Source organism: Anguilla rostrata, chromosome 15, assembly GCF_018555375.3.
Source record: "Anguilla rostrata isolate EN2019 chromosome 15, ASM1855537v3, whole genome shotgun sequence".
NCBI lineage: Eukaryota > Metazoa > Chordata > Actinopteri > Anguilliformes > Anguillidae > Anguilla > Anguilla rostrata.
The window spans coordinates 3,670,139-3,686,361 of record NC_057947.1 but is presented as its reverse complement, the minus strand read 5'-3'; the positions used below and the strand labels follow the sequence as shown (position 1 = coordinate 3,686,361).

The 16,223-nt window shown below is 45.0% G+C and overlaps 1 protein-coding gene across 3 annotated transcripts; it reads right to left on the bottom strand.

The window, feature by feature from the left end:
• Nucleotides 1–3,976: 3,976 nt before the first annotated feature.
• On the bottom strand, nucleotides 3,977–11,958 carry LOC135241138 (uncharacterized). 3 transcript variants are annotated; one of them, XM_064311289.1, is made up of 20 exons: nucleotides 11,564–11,955; nucleotides 10,962–11,035; nucleotides 10,766–10,846; nucleotides 10,391–10,552; nucleotides 10,178–10,270; nucleotides 9,590–9,751; nucleotides 9,374–9,466; nucleotides 8,864–9,025; nucleotides 8,651–8,743; nucleotides 7,911–8,072; nucleotides 7,695–7,787; nucleotides 7,105–7,266; nucleotides 6,612–6,743; nucleotides 6,298–6,388; nucleotides 5,768–5,900; nucleotides 5,465–5,564; nucleotides 4,847–4,917; nucleotides 4,630–4,727; nucleotides 4,340–4,389; nucleotides 3,977–4,267 (listed from the first exon to the last, which is right to left on the bottom strand). In XM_064311289.1, the coding sequence occupies exons 1-19, from the start codon at nucleotides 11,649–11,651 to the stop codon at nucleotides 4,364–4,366; spliced, it is 2,076 nt and encodes a 691-aa protein (XP_064167359.1). In that variant the 5' UTR covers nucleotides 11,652–11,955; the 3' UTR covers nucleotides 3,977–4,267; nucleotides 4,340–4,363. The 3 variants fall into 3 exon arrangements, with proteins under 3 accessions (XP_064167359.1, XP_064167357.1, XP_064167360.1); XM_064311287.1 differs by having other exon boundaries at nucleotides 3,977–4,389; nucleotides 11,564–11,954; XM_064311290.1 differs by lacking the exons at nucleotides 10,178–10,270; nucleotides 10,391–10,552 and having other exon boundaries at nucleotides 3,977–4,389; nucleotides 11,564–11,958.
• Nucleotides 11,959–16,223: the final 4,265 nt, after the last annotated feature.

Below are 16,223 nucleotides of genomic sequence, written 5' to 3'. Positions count from 1 at the left end.
TGCTTGCTGAACAAGCTTACTCTACAGGGTTGGAGTCCTGATCGATGTGGTCACTTCTGGCACTACGATCCTTACTTCACTCTAGTGTTTCTTTTGCACCTCTACATCATGAACCAATGCACTTGTTGTACGTTGCTCTGGATAAGAGCGTCTGCTAAATGCCTATAATGTAATGTAATGTAATGTAATGCTTTATTTCTGCCCATCCTAACTTTGAAATGTCTTATTATGGGTTGATCAGCAGGTGAAGTGGGAGTTACCCCTGACTAGATCAATTAGACCTGTAATCAGCTGTCATATAAATCATATGTCTTTATTTTTCAGTTTATAACATCTATTGTAGTTTACTTTTGAGTATGCACTTTTTAAGTATATGCCTGTACTAACTGTTGTGCTCAATGCACAGTACCAGTGCCTTATGAAATTTGCTTTGTAAAATAAATATATATTACAGTATAATTATAATTATAAATTTATGGGGGACATTGTATGGACATCTATACCTTATACCCAGCAGATGCTTTCTTGTGATTTAGTGAATTTGATGATTAATAATGTGCTAGTAGCCAGCTAATTGAATGGCCTGTGACTTGAGGCCAGCAGTGCGTTTAAGTTGTTTATCTCTACCGTGTCAGCAATCCCACAGAAAGTGATCTCAATGCATTATCAGGAGCAGAGTCAGCAGGCATTGTCTGTGGGTTGTAGAAGGCCTCAGTCCTGCCCTGGGCTCCTGCCATAGGTCATGCATTCACGCTTTGAGAAAGAGAGAGGGCTGGGCCTCCATTACAGAGTGAATCCCTCTGTGATATGTGTGTTCCTTCATTACATCATCCTTACAGCAGCTCAGTCACAAGAGAGACACATTTTAGATTCAATCATCATTTTTCCTTAACTATTTATTTATGTATTCACTAACTTACTTACTTACTGATTTACTATACTTACATCAGATTTATACATGTTCAAACGTGATTGAACATACTAAGCCGATTCGAACATGTTCCATCCTACATAGATCACATTCATAGACCAAGACAGTTTTTACAGAGGTGTGTCACATCATTTTGTGGTTTGTGGTTGAAAGCAAGAAATACTTTTCACCGGACTTCAAAGCAACTTAGACACAGACATTGCGTCTAGAAACGCTGGATAAACTGCCACACACTGCAAGGAATTTTTCAAAATGCATTTCGTGGGTCATTATTTTAATCTTCTGCATGCTTCCGTATTTGATAGTGTGTTCCTGTGCATCCTCTTATTTGCCTCTGAAACATAAAACCAACAACTTCCCAAAAAGAGACAAAAGTAACATTAAATTTCATCAAAACAAATGAGAGACTGCCTTAACAATGCAACACTTTCTTTACAAGCCTTTGAAAAAAGTAGCTTCCAAATTCTGTGGCGCATTTGAATATGTCCAGCACCAGATAACAAAAGATAACATGTTGATACATCATCAGTATGTCATTAAACCACAGACCCATTAAACGCTGCTTGATACAATGTAATGTAGAGTCTTCTTTTGAGCACTATGTGCACTTTACAAAATTATACCCAGCATCTCTCAGAGGACATGAGGACTCGGGTGGGATAAGTGTGATCTTGTGGATGTGAGGACTCAGTTGAACTAACAGTATATCAGTGGATATGAGAACTCAGTTGAGCTAACAGTGTATCAGTGGATATGAGGACTCGGTTGAGCTGGCCGAGTATCAGTGGATATGAGGGCTCAGTTGAACTGACCGAGTATCAGTGGATATGAGGACTCAGTTTAACTGACCGAGTATCAGTGACCCCTGCAAAGAGGAAGAGGACTCGGTTGAGCTGACCGTGTATCACTGACCCCTGCAGAGGGAAGAGGACTCAGTTGACCTGACCGTGTATCAGTGACCCCTGCAGAGTGGAAGAGGACTCAGTTGACCTGACCGTGCATCAGTGACCCCTGCAGAGTGGAAGAGGACTCGGTTGAGCTGACCGAGTATCAGTGACCCCTGCAGAGGGAAGAGGACTCAGTTTAACTGACCGAGTATCAGTGACCCCTGCAAAGGGGAAGAGGACTCAGTTGAGCTGACCGTGTATCAGTGACCCCTGCAAAGGGGAAGAGGACTCAGTTGAGCTGACCGTGTATCAGTGGATATGAGGACTCAGTTGAACTGATCGAGTATCAGTGGATAAGAGGACTCAGTTGAACTGACCGAGTATCAGTGGATATGAGGACTCAGTTGAGCTGACCGTGTATCAGTGGATATGAGGACTCAGTTGAACTGACCGAGTATCAGTGGATATGAGGACTCAGTTGAACTGATCGAGTATCAGTGGATATGAGGACTCAGTTGAACTGATCGAGTATCAGTGGATAAGAGGACTCAGTTGAACTGACCGAGTATCAGTGGATAAGAGGACTCAGTTGAACTGACCGAGTATCAGTGGATAAGAGGACTCAGTTGAACTGACCGAGTATCAGTGGATATGAGGACTCAGTTGAACTGATCGAGTATCAGTGGATATGAGGACTCAGTTGAACTGACCGAGTATCAGTGGATAAGAGGACTCAGTTGAACTGACCGAGTATCAGTGGATATGAGGACTCGGTTGAGCTGACTGTGTATCAGTGACCCCTGCAAAGGGAAGAGGACTCGGTTGAGCTGACCGAGTATCAGTGACCCCTGCAGAGGGAAGAGGACTCGGTTGAGCTGACCGAGTATCAGTGACCCCTGCAGAGTGGAAGAGGACTCGGTTGAGCTGACTGTGTATCAGTGACCCCTGCAGAGTGGAAGAGGACTTGGTTGAGCTGACCGAGTATCAGTGGATAAGAGGACTCAGTTGAACTGACCGAGTATCAGTGGATATGAGGACTCAGTTTAACTGACCGAGTATCAGTGACCCCTGCAGAGGGAAGAGGACTCGGTTGAGCTGACCGAGTATCAGTGACCCCTGCAGAGGGAAGAGGACTCGGTTGAGCTGACCGTGTATCACTGACCCCTGCAGAGGGAAGAGGACTCAGTTGAGCTGACTGTGTATCAGTGACCCCTGCAGAGTGGAAGAGGACTCGGTTGAGCTGACTGTGTATCAGTGACCCCTGCAGAGGGAAGAGGACTCGGTTGAGCTGACTGTGTATCAGTGACCCCTGCAGAGTGGAAGAGGACTCAGTTGAGCTGACCGTGTATCAGTGACCCCTGCAGAGGGGAAGAGGACTCGGTTGAGCTGACTGTGTATCAGTGACCCCTGCAAAGGGGAAGAGGACTCAGTTGAGCTGACTGTGTATCAGTGACCCCTGCAGAGGGAAGAGGACTCGGCTGAGCTGACCGTGGATCAGTGACCCCTGCAGAGTGGAAGAGGACTCGGTTGAGCTGACCGTGTATCAGTCACCCCTGCAGAGTGGAAGAGGACTCGGTTGAGCTGACCGTGTATCAGTGACCCCTGCAGAGGGAAGAGGACTCAGTTGAGCTGACTGTGTATCAGTGACCCCTGCAGAGTGGAAGAGGACTCAGTTGAGCTGACTGTGTATCAGTGACCCCTGCAGAGTGGAAGAGGACTCGGTTGAGCTGACTGTGTATCAGTGACCCCTGCAGAGTGGAAGAGGACTCGGTTGAGCTGACCGAGTATCAGTGACCCCTGCAGAGGGAAGAGGACTCAGTTGACCTGACCCTGTCTGCTCCCTGCAGTCTGTTGCACAGGAAGTGCCCTTGCCTGTGAACTACAGTGTGATCAGAAGCAGAGGCCGACATCCCGTTTTGGAGGCGAGCAAATTGATTGGCACTGCTCTCCTGATTCAACAGCGGAGGGAGACTGGATTGGACCAATCATGGTGGGAGAAAAGGGGGGAAGCATAACAGACTAAATACTGTGTAACTTTTATCTTAAATGCTTTAAAACCATAGGCATGGAGGCTGTTCCACCCATATGAAGTCACAGCACCTCTCTCAACTCTACTAACAGCAAAATAAACAACAAAACAGTTTCATTTTTTTTGGACAATGCTTTATTGAGAGAGAAATAGTTCAATTACAGGACACTCATTTGGATTATACGCTCTATTAGATAAGTTTTCATTGGTGAGGAGCCTGATACAGCTCTGTTAGGTAAATTTTGATTGGTGAGGAGCTTGGCGCAGCTCTGTTAGGTGAATTGTGATTGGTGAGAAGCTTGGTGCGGCTCTGTTAGGTGAGTTTTGATTGGTGAGAATCTTGGTAGATCAGGTTTGATTGGTAAGGAGCCTGGTACACCTGTGTTAGGTGAATTTTGATTGGTGAGAAGCTTGGAGCGGCTCTGTTAGGTAAGTTTTGATTGGTGAAGAGCTTGGTAGATCAGTTTTTTATTGGTAAAGAGCCTGGTGCACCTGTGTTCGGTGAATTTTGACACATCAATCAGTCTGTGAGCCATGAGTGTCTGGAAAAGAGAGAGAGACAGAGATACATTGATCAAACAGAAAGCTCAGAAGACCTGGCAAGTTACTCTATGAATTTAGAACATTAAGTGCGAAATGAAGACACTTCCTGATAACAGTATGAAATGCAGCGTCAACTAACAGTCCAGGTGTGCAGTGGGGACTCTGCGGATAAGGGCTCCCTCAGGCGAGTATAATGTGCTGGAACACACTGCAAACGAGTTTTGGGAAAACGCACTCACCCGTCTCGGGAGGGGGAGTCTGGCTTTTAGAACAGCGTGCCGTGGAATCAAAGACCAGTTCGTCCACCTCATCCATTGCTGATTTCATCTTAGCCAGCCTTTGGAAAAAAAAAGGGTTTATGTCATAACAGCCAAACCCTGTGGTTTAGAATGAGGCTCTCTCAGTGTGTATTCATGACTCTCATCAGTAAAGGGACCTTTGGAGGTGAACACTCACTCTCTGCGAGACCTCCTGGTCTCTCGGATCTCGAGTGACAGCTGTTCTTCCTGAAGGGTGACCTCTGCGGACTGCGGAGGGATAGTGAACAGAGGGATTCAAACGTTACATTAATGTTCCACCGACGTTGGGGACCAAACCAAGCCTGTGAAGGTGTCAGTGAAAAGGTGCACACAGTCAGGTGGCCACAGGGTAGAGGTAACCGGAAATGTGGAAGGGAGGACAAAATGTATTATTTTTTTTAAACAGTCTAAAGCAGCGGTTCCTAACCCTGTTCCTGGAGATCTACCTTCCAGCAGGTTTTCATTTCAACCCTAATTTGGCACACCTGACTCTTAATTAGCGGCTGAACAAAAACTCTAGCTGTTGAATGAGGCGTGCTTTTTTGGGGTCAGAGTTAAAAATTACAGGACGGTAGATCTCCAGGAACAGGTTTGGGAACCGAGTCACATGGGAGGGTTATTTTTAATGACCTCCATCATTTGAATGTTGAATGTAGGATTTTACTGCCGAACCAGGGAACAAACTGTTGAAGGAGACCTTCGTATAACTATCAGGGGTGGAACTGTGATTCTTGTCAGGTGGGCGTGTGAAGCAGACGCAGGCTTGCTATCTCACCGAGTTCGTTTGATGGTTCTTCTTCACCTTCCGCTTGTGAGCCATTAATTCTTCCCGTGCCTGCATCATTCTGGCTTCCTCCAGCTCCTGAACGCGCTTCCTGCAAAATAGCGAGCACACAAGATTCAGGCTTACACTGACCTTGAGCTAGCTTCCTGCTAGGGGCTTCCGACTCATTCTGCCCTAAGCCAGCTTCCTGCAAAATAGAGCTCTCTTCCTGCAGCTCAAGCCCTGCCCTGAACAACATGCCACATGCACAGCAGCCCTCTATCCCTCCACCCAATCCAGCGGCCCGTTGCTTACTGGTTAAGGACGCGCTCTGTGCACTTCCTGTCGATGGTGCTGAGGTGGCCCTGGGCCTCTCGGACCTGCAGCTCCTGGAACACCCTCTCTCGCTCGTACACCTGCAGCTGCAGCTCCAGCTCCTTGACTTGATCTGGTGAGCGCACACAAACACGGCCACAGGTCAGCTCACAGGGAACCGCTTTGCCCAGGCTGCCTGATGCACTAGGGACCGCAGTGAGAGACGCGCACGCTGCACAGATTCTTGTGCGCTGATGCATTAAGTGCCCAGCAAGGATGCACTGGGAGGGGGGAGCGTGGCAATGTGCTTTTTTACACTGTCAATCAACGAAATGGCGCCACTAACAATAAAACTTTACCCATTTGACACGTTGCCATGGTAATAGATAAACTTCTACTCTCAATGGCACAAAAATGACAAAACATTGTGGCACTTCAGAGTTGAAAATGAGTGGCTGACGTGTTTTTAATGAGTCTGCCATTACGCTGTGTTGGTGCTGTGAGACAAAATGCAGTACATGACAGCTTACTTTCCATAGCCCGAGTCTGATTCTGCTGATTGAGTAGTTTCCTGTAGACCTTGTCTAGTTCCTCCTCACTGTGTAGGAAGGCAGATTCCACCTGTAAGGCAAACACAGCAACCAATCACAACCCTTTCACCCTTGTGTTCCTGCAACTACAGCAAAAAAACAAAACAAAACAAGCAACCGATATACTGTGTCGTCACAGGCTCCAATTCATACAACTGCTTTAAGCCTGATCAGAACACAGTGCACAGGCCCATTCCCTTTCACTCTCGTTAACAGTACCAAGACATTAATAAAGAAACATTTTCAAAACGTACAATGCATTGTGAGATGAAGACGCTGCCAACAATTAGGACAGCTTCCACAGTGGCCACGAAGGACAACATCTGGCTGCTCCATTCGTGCAGGGCGAAGTTTGGCTGCCACTCTTCCGGCAAGCCGCCAATCAGCTTAGGGGGGGAAAAAAACAAGGTTTAAAAGACCTGTCCATTCAGCCCATGAACAGCCAATCAGAGCTCAGTACAGACCTGCTCTCTGAGCCCATGAACAGCCAGTCAGAGCTAAGTACACACCTGCTCTCTGAGACCATGAACAGCCAATCAGAGCTCAGTACACACTTGCTCTCTGAGCCCATGAAAAGCCAAACAGAGCTCACTACACAAATATAACTCAGACAACTTTCATTTACTTACTTAGCATATAATGCTATCCACTTATACAGCTGGATATTTTATCATTTATGCAATAAAAATCCACAGTCCCATGACTTCTAACCTAAGTGATTCTGTGGGAGGCGGTTTTTACGCTCACCTCTCTCAGGTAAGTGTGGAAACGCTCCAGAGTCTGGTGGAAGAAGCGTCTGAGAGTCGTGAAGCTGGGCCAGATGGACTCCTGTGCCGGGGCGATCTCAATCAGCGCCACAGCAGAGGGGAGAGGGGTCGCGTCCCGACCGTCATGGGCAAAGGATGTTTCCTAAAAGGGGAAAAAGAAAAACTGAAATGATCTTAACAAACAACCTGATGGTCTTAACAGGGACTAATGGCCACATAACTCCTGAGCAACTTGGAAGCAGAGGGAATTGTGGCTATTTTCCAGGAAGCAGAGGGAATTGTGGTTATTTGTCTGAAATCAGAGGGTATTGTGGGTATTTGATTGGAAACAGAGAGAATTGTGGGTGTTTGCCTGGGAGCAGAGGGAATTGTGGGTATTTGCCTGAAATCAGAGGGTATTGTGGGTATTTGATTGGAAGCAGAGGGAATTGTGGGAATTTGCCTGGGAGCAGAGGGAATTGTGGGTATTTGCCTGGGAGCAGAGGGAATTGTGGGCATTTGGTAACCCTGAGAATCTGGTTTAAAAAAAAAAAGCATTTCATAATAAAAGCACATGCTCACAGTGCCTACCTCCACAACGGTCTCTAGTTTGTCAGAGAAATGTATTTCACGGGGTTTGGTGTGGTCCTGCTGTCCATCCCCTAAGCCCAGTTGGCTTAAAAGCTGTTAATAAATAAATTTATTGTTATTATTATAATCACAAGAACCTGCATCCTGTTGAGTTTAAAGCATAGTACCATGACTTCTACCCTAAGTGATTCTGTGGAAGGCGGTTTTAATGCTCACCTCTCTCAGGTAATTGTGGAAACGCTCCAGAGTCTGGTGGAAGAAGCGTCTGAGAGCCGTGAAGCTGGGCCAGACGGACTCCTGTGCCGGGGTGATCTCAATCAGTGCCACAGCAGAGGGGAGAGGGGTCGCGTCCCGACCGTCATGGGCAAAGGATGTTTCCTAAAAGGGGAAAAAGAAAACCTGAAATGATCTTAACAAACAACCTGATGGTCTTAACAGGGACTAATGGCCACATAACTCCTGAGCAACTTGGAAGCAGAGGGAATTGTGGCTATTTTCCAGGAAGCAGAGGGAACTGTGGTTATTTGTCTGAAATCAGAGGGTATTGTGGGTATTTGATTGGAAACAGAGGGAATTGTGGGTGTTTGCCTGGGAGCAGAGGGAATTGTGGGTATTTGCCTGAAATCAGAGGGTATTGTGGATATTTGTCAGGAAGCAGAGGGATTTATGGGTATTTGCCTGAAATCAGAGGGTATTGTGGGTATTTGTTTGGAAGCAGAGGGAATTGTGGGTATTTGCCTGGGAGCAGAGGGAATTGTGGGTATTTGCCTGAAATCAGAGGGTATTGTGGATATTTGTCAGGAAGCAGAGGGAATTGTGGGAATTTGCCTGGGAGCAGAGGGAATTGTGGGTATTTGCCTGGGAGCAGAGGGAATTGTGGGCATTTGGTAACCCTGAGAATCTGATTTTTTTTTAAAAAGCATTTCATAATAAAAGCACATGCTCACAGTGCCTACCTCCACAACGGTCTCTAGTTTGTCAGAGAAATGTATTTCACGGGGTTTGGTGTGGTCCTGCCGTCCATCCCCTAAGCCCAGTTGGCTTAAAAGCTGTTAATAAATAAATTTATTGTTATTATAATCATAAGAACCTGCATCCTGTTGAGTTTAAAGCATAGTACCATGACCTCTACCCTAAGTTATTCTGTGGAAGGCGGTTTTAATGCTCACCTCTCTCAGGTAAGTGTGGAAACGCTCCAGAGTCTGGTGGAAGAAGCGTCTGAGAGTCGTGAAGCTGGGCCAGATGGACTCCTGTGCCGGGGCGATCTCAATCAGTGCCACAGCAGAGGGGAGAGGGGTCGCGTCGCGACCGTCATGGGCAAAGGATGTTTCCTAAAAGGGGAAAAAGAAAACCTGAAATGATCTTAACAAACAACCTGATGGTCTTAACAGGGACTAATGGCCACATAACTCCTGAGCAACTTGGAAGCAGAGGGAATTGTGGCTATTTTCCAGGAAGCAGAGGGAATTGTGGTTATTTGTCTGAAATCAGAGGGTATTGTGGGTATTTGATTGGAAGCAGAGGGTATTGTGGGTATTTGATTGGAAGCAGAGGGAATTGTGGGAATTTTCCTGGGAGCGGAGGGAATTGTGGGCATTTGGTAACCCTGAGAATCTGGTAAAAAATTAAAAATTAAAAAAAAGCATTTCATAATAAAAGCACATGCTCACAGTGCCTACCTCCACAACGGTCTCTAGTTTGTCAGAGAAATGTATTTCACGGGGTTTGGTGTGGTCTTGCCGTCCATCTCCTAAGCCCAGTTGGCTTAAAAGCTGTTAATAAATAAATTTATTGTTATTATTATAATCACAAGAACCTGCATCCTGTTGAGTTTAAAGCGTAGTACCATGACTTCTACCCTAAGTGATTCTGTGGAAGGCGGTTTTAATGCTCACCTCTCTCAGGTAAGTGTGGAAACGCTCCAGAGTCTGGTGGAAGAAGCGTCTGAGAGTCGTGAAGCTGGGCCAGACGGACTCCTGTGCCGGAGCGATCTCAATCAGTGCCACAGCAGAGGGGAGAGGGGTCGCGTCCCGACCGTCATGGGCAAAGGATGTTTCCTAAAAGGGGAAAAAGAAAACCTGAAATGATCTTAACAAACAACCTGATGGTCTTAACAGGGACTAATGGCCACATAACTCCTGAGCAACTTGGAAGCAGAGGGAATTGTGGCTATTTTCCAGGAAGCAGAGGGAATTGTGGTTATTTGTCTGAAATCAGAGGGTATTGTGGGTATTTGATTGGAAACAGAGGGAATTGTGGGTGTTTGCCTGGGAGCAGAGGGAATTGTGGGTATTTGCCTGAAATCAGAGGGTATTGTGGATATTTGTCAGGAAGCAGAGGGAATTGTGGGAATTTGCCTGGGAGCAGAGGGAATTGTGGGTATTTGCCTGGGAGCAGAGGGAATTGTGGGCATTTGGCAACCCTGAGAATCTGGTTAAAAAAAAAAAAGCATTTCATGATAAAAGCACATGCTCAGTGCCTACCTCCACAACGGTCTCTAGTTTGTCAGAGAAATGTATTTCACGGGGTTTGGTGTGGTCCTGCTGTCCATCCCCTAAGCCCAGTTGGCTTAAAAGCTGTTAATAAATAAATTTATTGTTATTATAATCATAAGAACCTGCATCCTGTTGATTTTAAAGCATAGTACCATGACCTCTACCCTAAGTGCTTCTGTGGAAGGCGGTTTTAATGCTCACCTCTCTCAGGTAAGTGTGGAAACGCTCCAGAGTCTGGTGGAAGAAGCGTCTGAGAGCCGTGAAGCTGGGCCAGACGGACTCCTGTGCCGGAGCGATCTCAATCAGTGCCACAGCAGAGGGGAGAGGGGTCGCGTCCCAACCGGCATGGGCAAAGGATGTTTCCTAAAAGGGGAAAAAGGAAAATGAAGAAAAACTGGAATTATCTGAACAACTCAATGGTCTTGACTAGTGGCCACATATCTCATGAGCAACTTGGAAGCGTAGGGAATTGTGGGTACTTGCCAGGAAGCAAGAGGGAATTGTGGGTATTTGCGAACATTAGTATTCTGGATTAAACGTAGATAATTAGAAAAGCCATTTCCACAGTGGGCCTACCTCCACAAAAGCCGTAGAATATATTTCACTGGGTCTGTTGGGGTCATCCGGTCCAGGTCCAAATCCATTCTGGTTTACACCCTGTTTATGCATAAAACAGGAAATGGTCAATGAAGAATTGATCTATGCTCACCCTCACAAACATAACACAAAACAGTTACTGAATTATTATGTATCGAACTGAATTCATACTTACATTTCCTAAAATGGCGTCAAAGGAAAGAAGGGATGAGTTTTCATTATAAGTCTCATCCCCTTGGCAAAGTACCGCTGGTGAGAGGGAGGAAATGACGTCAGATACCGCTGCTAATGTTAAGCAGGTCCACAGGAAGATGCTAAAACAAGTTCCGCTTACATCACATAGTGATTAATAAAAAGTGGTAAATTGGTTTCTTAGCAAACCATGAACCAGTTTACCGCAAATTTGCGTTAGAGGTAGTAGATATATAGGGCTGCTTTACCGTATTACAAGACCACATTTGATAGTGAGTTTAGCTAGGTACTGTGGAAATCATCGGGCTATTTACGCATAACAAATCCACATAGATCTGATGATAGCTAACCGGATGTAAGTTTTACCGTACTGTAAAGTTGGCTAACTTGTCTGTGAGTAAGGCCATGTGAAAAGTTCGCGTGTTAGCTCGATAAATTCGATAATTCGCTGCCGTTAAGATGATACAGCAGCACCACCTCCTGCAAAGGAGGGCATATTAACACTAAAATATAAATTTTATTATTGTTAAAATTGTGATTCACAGCTCAACAATTCGCCAGACTAGAAAGGTATAGTAAACTCACCGTAACGCGTGTAGTTTCTTAATCGCGGTCCGTGCCTATACTGAAAAAGCAAAACCAACAGAAGGATTTGCATAAGAATTCCTGCCATGATGGCAGGACTTGTATAGGCTGTCCCCTCCTTGGTATTTCAATAAGCGTATCAAACGGGCGTAATACTGAATGAAGAAAATAAGTCAAATGATAGTCAACAGATGGAGACTGCCAAATATATATAATTGGAATTAATTTGAACTATTAAATGTAATCGATATACTGTCGCGTCACAGTTGCCACTGTAGCGAACAGTAGTGTCTGAAGTTTGAAAAATAATAGGCCTGTTGTGGTTTAACCAGAGATTCGAATCTCTTTGGTTTAACTGCGATTGACTTTTAAGATGAGGTAGTGGTCTATTACGGTAATAGACTACCTCATACACTTTGTTGTACGTCGCTCTGGATAAGAGCGTCTGCCAAATGCTTGTAATGTAATGTAATGTAATCTTAAAAGTCGTTCAATATTTGTATTTCACCACATCATCTGTTTTCTATCAATCATTGTAAACTCGCCATTATTGAATATTAATAACGTAAGTAGTTACATACATCAGGGTATTGAATTAGCAGTAATTTAGTGTCAACAGAACCTTCCATCTAGGCCCTGTTCAGGATAATAAATACGTTGCAAACGGTTTTATAAACTGAGCCCTTGCTTCACTGAACAGGTGTGATTGGCCGCAGTTGTAGCCCTAGTCAGTGCCGTAGGTTTCGTTTGAACACGTTGAAGGGGGACACATAAGCGGGGGTCTGTGGGTTCTCCCCCAGGAAATTTTGAGCGCCAAACACTTAATTTCCTGCATTCTGGTGAATTTTTATGGACCAATTTGTGCCTTTTCTGCACCAATTTATGGTGGAAATGTAAAGGAAAACACAAGATTTAGGGGGGCTATTGAGGGGGAGCTAACGTTAAAAAGAGATATCGATAGTTAAAACAAACGTGTAATTTTACAAGACGTGTCCATAACGTTACACAAAACATTGGCTAAAATAATAAGACTGCAACACTGGGAGTCACGTTAATTCCCTGCTTAGCAACCGAGTGCAGCTATCGCCAGGTAGCCAGCTGACGTCGTCATAAAAGTTTTCGCGACCGTGAAAACTGCCTTGCTTGTTCACGTTTTGGACAGATGCTTTTGAAGTCATCTTTTATTGCTGTTGCAGACTTTATTGTATGAAAGCTTTACATGGGAGAGAGATCAGTTATGGGGGACAATTCGATTCTTTACAAACATTGGGGGGACACGTCCCACCCGTTCCAGCCGGTTCCTACGCCAATGGCCGTATTCCTATAGTACGGAGTGGTAGGCTATTTTTACCCACCTCTGTCCTGGAGGGTTTTCGGATTTTTTTTCATAGGAACATCTGTTTAATGTGGAAAGCAGTTTCACTCAGGTGTTGTGAGTGCACCTTGGATGATGGTGCACCGTCTATGCTGGACATGGGCTACCAGCCACATTATGCAAGATTTAAGATACAATTTTTACATTTTTAATGAATTAAAACACGCTATGCTGTGTACTTTATGATAAACAAACTTACAAATAAATAAATGCTCCTCCTGAAACAGGCATTTTGGTTGACATGAAGAGAAATTACATGACATTTTCAAATACAATGTGGCAGTGTAAGAATTACTACCACAGGCCTCCTTAATACACTGAACAAAAATATAAACGCAACACTTTTATTTTTCAGCCATTTTTAATGCGTTTAAATAATACCTCAAAGATTTGTTTTATGTGCACAGAGATCTTATTTCTCTCAAATTTTCCCCACAAATTTGTTTATATCACTGTTTGCGAGCACTTCTCCTTTGTCAAGATAATCCATCTCCTGCACAGGTGTGGCATATCAAGATGCTGATTAAAAGCCATGATCACTACACAGGTGTTCCTTATGATGGGGTCAATAAAAGGCCACCCTAAAATGTTGAATTTTTTGTTGTTCAACACCATGTCACAGATGCCTCAAGAGTTAAGAGATCATGCAATTGGCGTGCTGACTGCAGGGATGTCGTGTAGAGCTGTTGCCAGAGTAATGGGTGTTCATTTCTCCACCATAAGCCTCCTCCAGCGTTGTTTCAGAGATTTTGGAAGTTCGTCCAACAGGCCTCACAACCGCAGACCACGTGTAACCACGCCATCCCAGGACCGCCACATCCCACTTCTTCCCCTCGGGGATCGTCTTAGGCCGGCCACACAAACAGCTGATGACACAGTTGGTTCACACAACCGTAGAATTTCTGCTCAAACAGTCAGAAATCGCCTCAGGGAAGCTCATCTGCGTGCTCGACGTCCTCACCGGGGTCTTGATTTGTCTGCAGTTCGGCGCCACAATCAACGTGAGTGGGCAAGAGCTCACCTTCGATGGCCATTGGCACGCTGGAGAACGGTCAAGAGAAGGCTTTTGACAGGGTAAGGCATGTGTGCTTGGAGAGGCTGCTGGAGCGGCTCAACATCCCTAGCCCCCTCCTGCACTGGACGAAGGCATGTGGGGCCTGTGGTGTGTTTGGGAGGGAAGCTTATTTCTTAAAATGAGCTAAATAAAGTGAAAGCAGAGCAATGCCGGGTCAAGGGTTTAGCAGTTTATCGTTTGCCTCGTTCATTCCGTGCCCTGCCAATTTGTACTCTGCTGCCAACTGCCAAGGCATCAGACACTTTGGAGCGCAAATGTTCCTCAGCATCTGATAGGCTTCAGATACTGTTGTCGTCAGAGAGCTTTGGTTGGAGCTGTGGACAGGACAGCACTTCCAATAAGAAAACGTTTGAGGCCTGCTATGCTCACTGTTACAGAAACGTCCTTCTCCAGTGCAAGAATCCAGTAAGCGACAGCTAAAGCCGATGTAACGAGGAAGGCAGTTTTCTAACGAAGAAGCAGATAATGCTATAGCTAGCTAATCGTAGGTATTTAACACCACCACTTGTGGAGGATGTTATATAGAGTACATGTATATGTGCGACTCATTTTTGATAAAAATGTCACTGAGCCTGCGGAGAGGCCTGTTTTGGACACAGGACGTTGATCTTTTTTTTTTTTTTCTCAACATCGTAGAATGGAGGGATCAATAAAATACTGTAACTCTGAATTTCTATTCAGTTAATTTTCAGAAGATGCACGGACTTTCAGCTTTTAGTTTATCAGTAAAGCGGCAGAACATTCAGATGCATCTTGATGAGCCCAGTACCTGGTGAGTCTGCTAAATCTGCACTGTTGCCTCCACTCAGGTTTCCCGGCTCTCTTCTTGTGTGTCAGATCAGAATGTTCCCAGTAAGTACCCAAGTCCTGCGCTCATCTGTTGAACTTGGTGTGTGCGGGGCCAACAGAGAAGACGCTTTAAATCTCTTCAAACGGAACGGCTAGCGTTTAGAGGGGGTAAGAGCGGTTGTCTGGTAGTCGGTTGCCGGTTCGATCCCCGCCCTGGGCGTGTTGAAGTGTCCCTGAGCCTAACCCCTAACTGCTCTGGTGAATGAGAGGCATCAATTGTAAAGCGCTTTGGATAAAAGCACTATATAAATGCAGTCCATTTACCATTTAGACCCTCATTTGAATTAGGACCGGCGTCTAGCTCGCTTGGGATACGTTGTACGGCGCTCACACTTAGAGCTTTGCACTGGCAGAGGCCGCGGAAACCGCGGCGTCCTAACGGAAAGTGGTCTTTCCTGGCGCAGCCCTCCTCCCAGATAAGACAGCCATTACCCAGCGAGCTCCGGGGCGCGGCAGACCCCGAGGCTCACGTGTGTCTCTGGACACCCCACAGATTAGATCTGCCACTTCAGCTCAAACGGGCCTGGCCTTCCAGCGTTTGTTGATAAATGATGCACACTCACGTTCACACTTTGCCTTACGGTGGAAGAGATGACATTTTATTTATTTATTTATTTTTTTTCAGAATAGTTGTGCTTGGACCCAGGATATTTGCAGATGATGTCTGGAGTGGTAGCCATTTGTACATGCCATTTGTGGTAGCCATTTGTACATGCACATATTCAAATGGAAGTAAAAGACAGTAAGAAAAGACAGAAAGTGTGCATGTACAAATGGAAAATTCTAAGATCCTAAAATTCTTTATGCATTACTAACACTGATAAATGTCAGGCCCTTGTGGCAAATGGTCTCAATTTGACTGTTATTGATATGATTCTAAATGCATGAGCTTAATTGTTTGTATAATTGTTTGTGGGACATGTAGCAAATTTAGACAAATGCAAGTTTTAAAAGACATCAGACATTTAGCAGTTGAGAAATTAAAATCTCAAAATCATGATAATCTGAAAAATTCATTTCATAATATTTATTAGCATATTAAATAACAATTGTTAAAACATTAAATGCAAACATTGTTGTGCATTCCACAATCACCAAGCCCTCGAAGTCATGAAATATATTTGTAATACTAGATAAAATTCCATCTCCTTACTCTTATACTTGACTCTTTAGGGGTAATGTCCTTTTTGTACTCCTCACATACAGAGGTGTCTTAGCCAAAAGCAGGGAGGAGTATGGAAATGACAAGGTGACCTTCACTTTATTTTGTTTTCTCCACCCTCAGAATGTCAGGTCACCTCAGGAGCGAGTGCTTTTTCCCTTTCAGATTGCCTCTTAATTGCCCACTGTGTCTCTTTTTG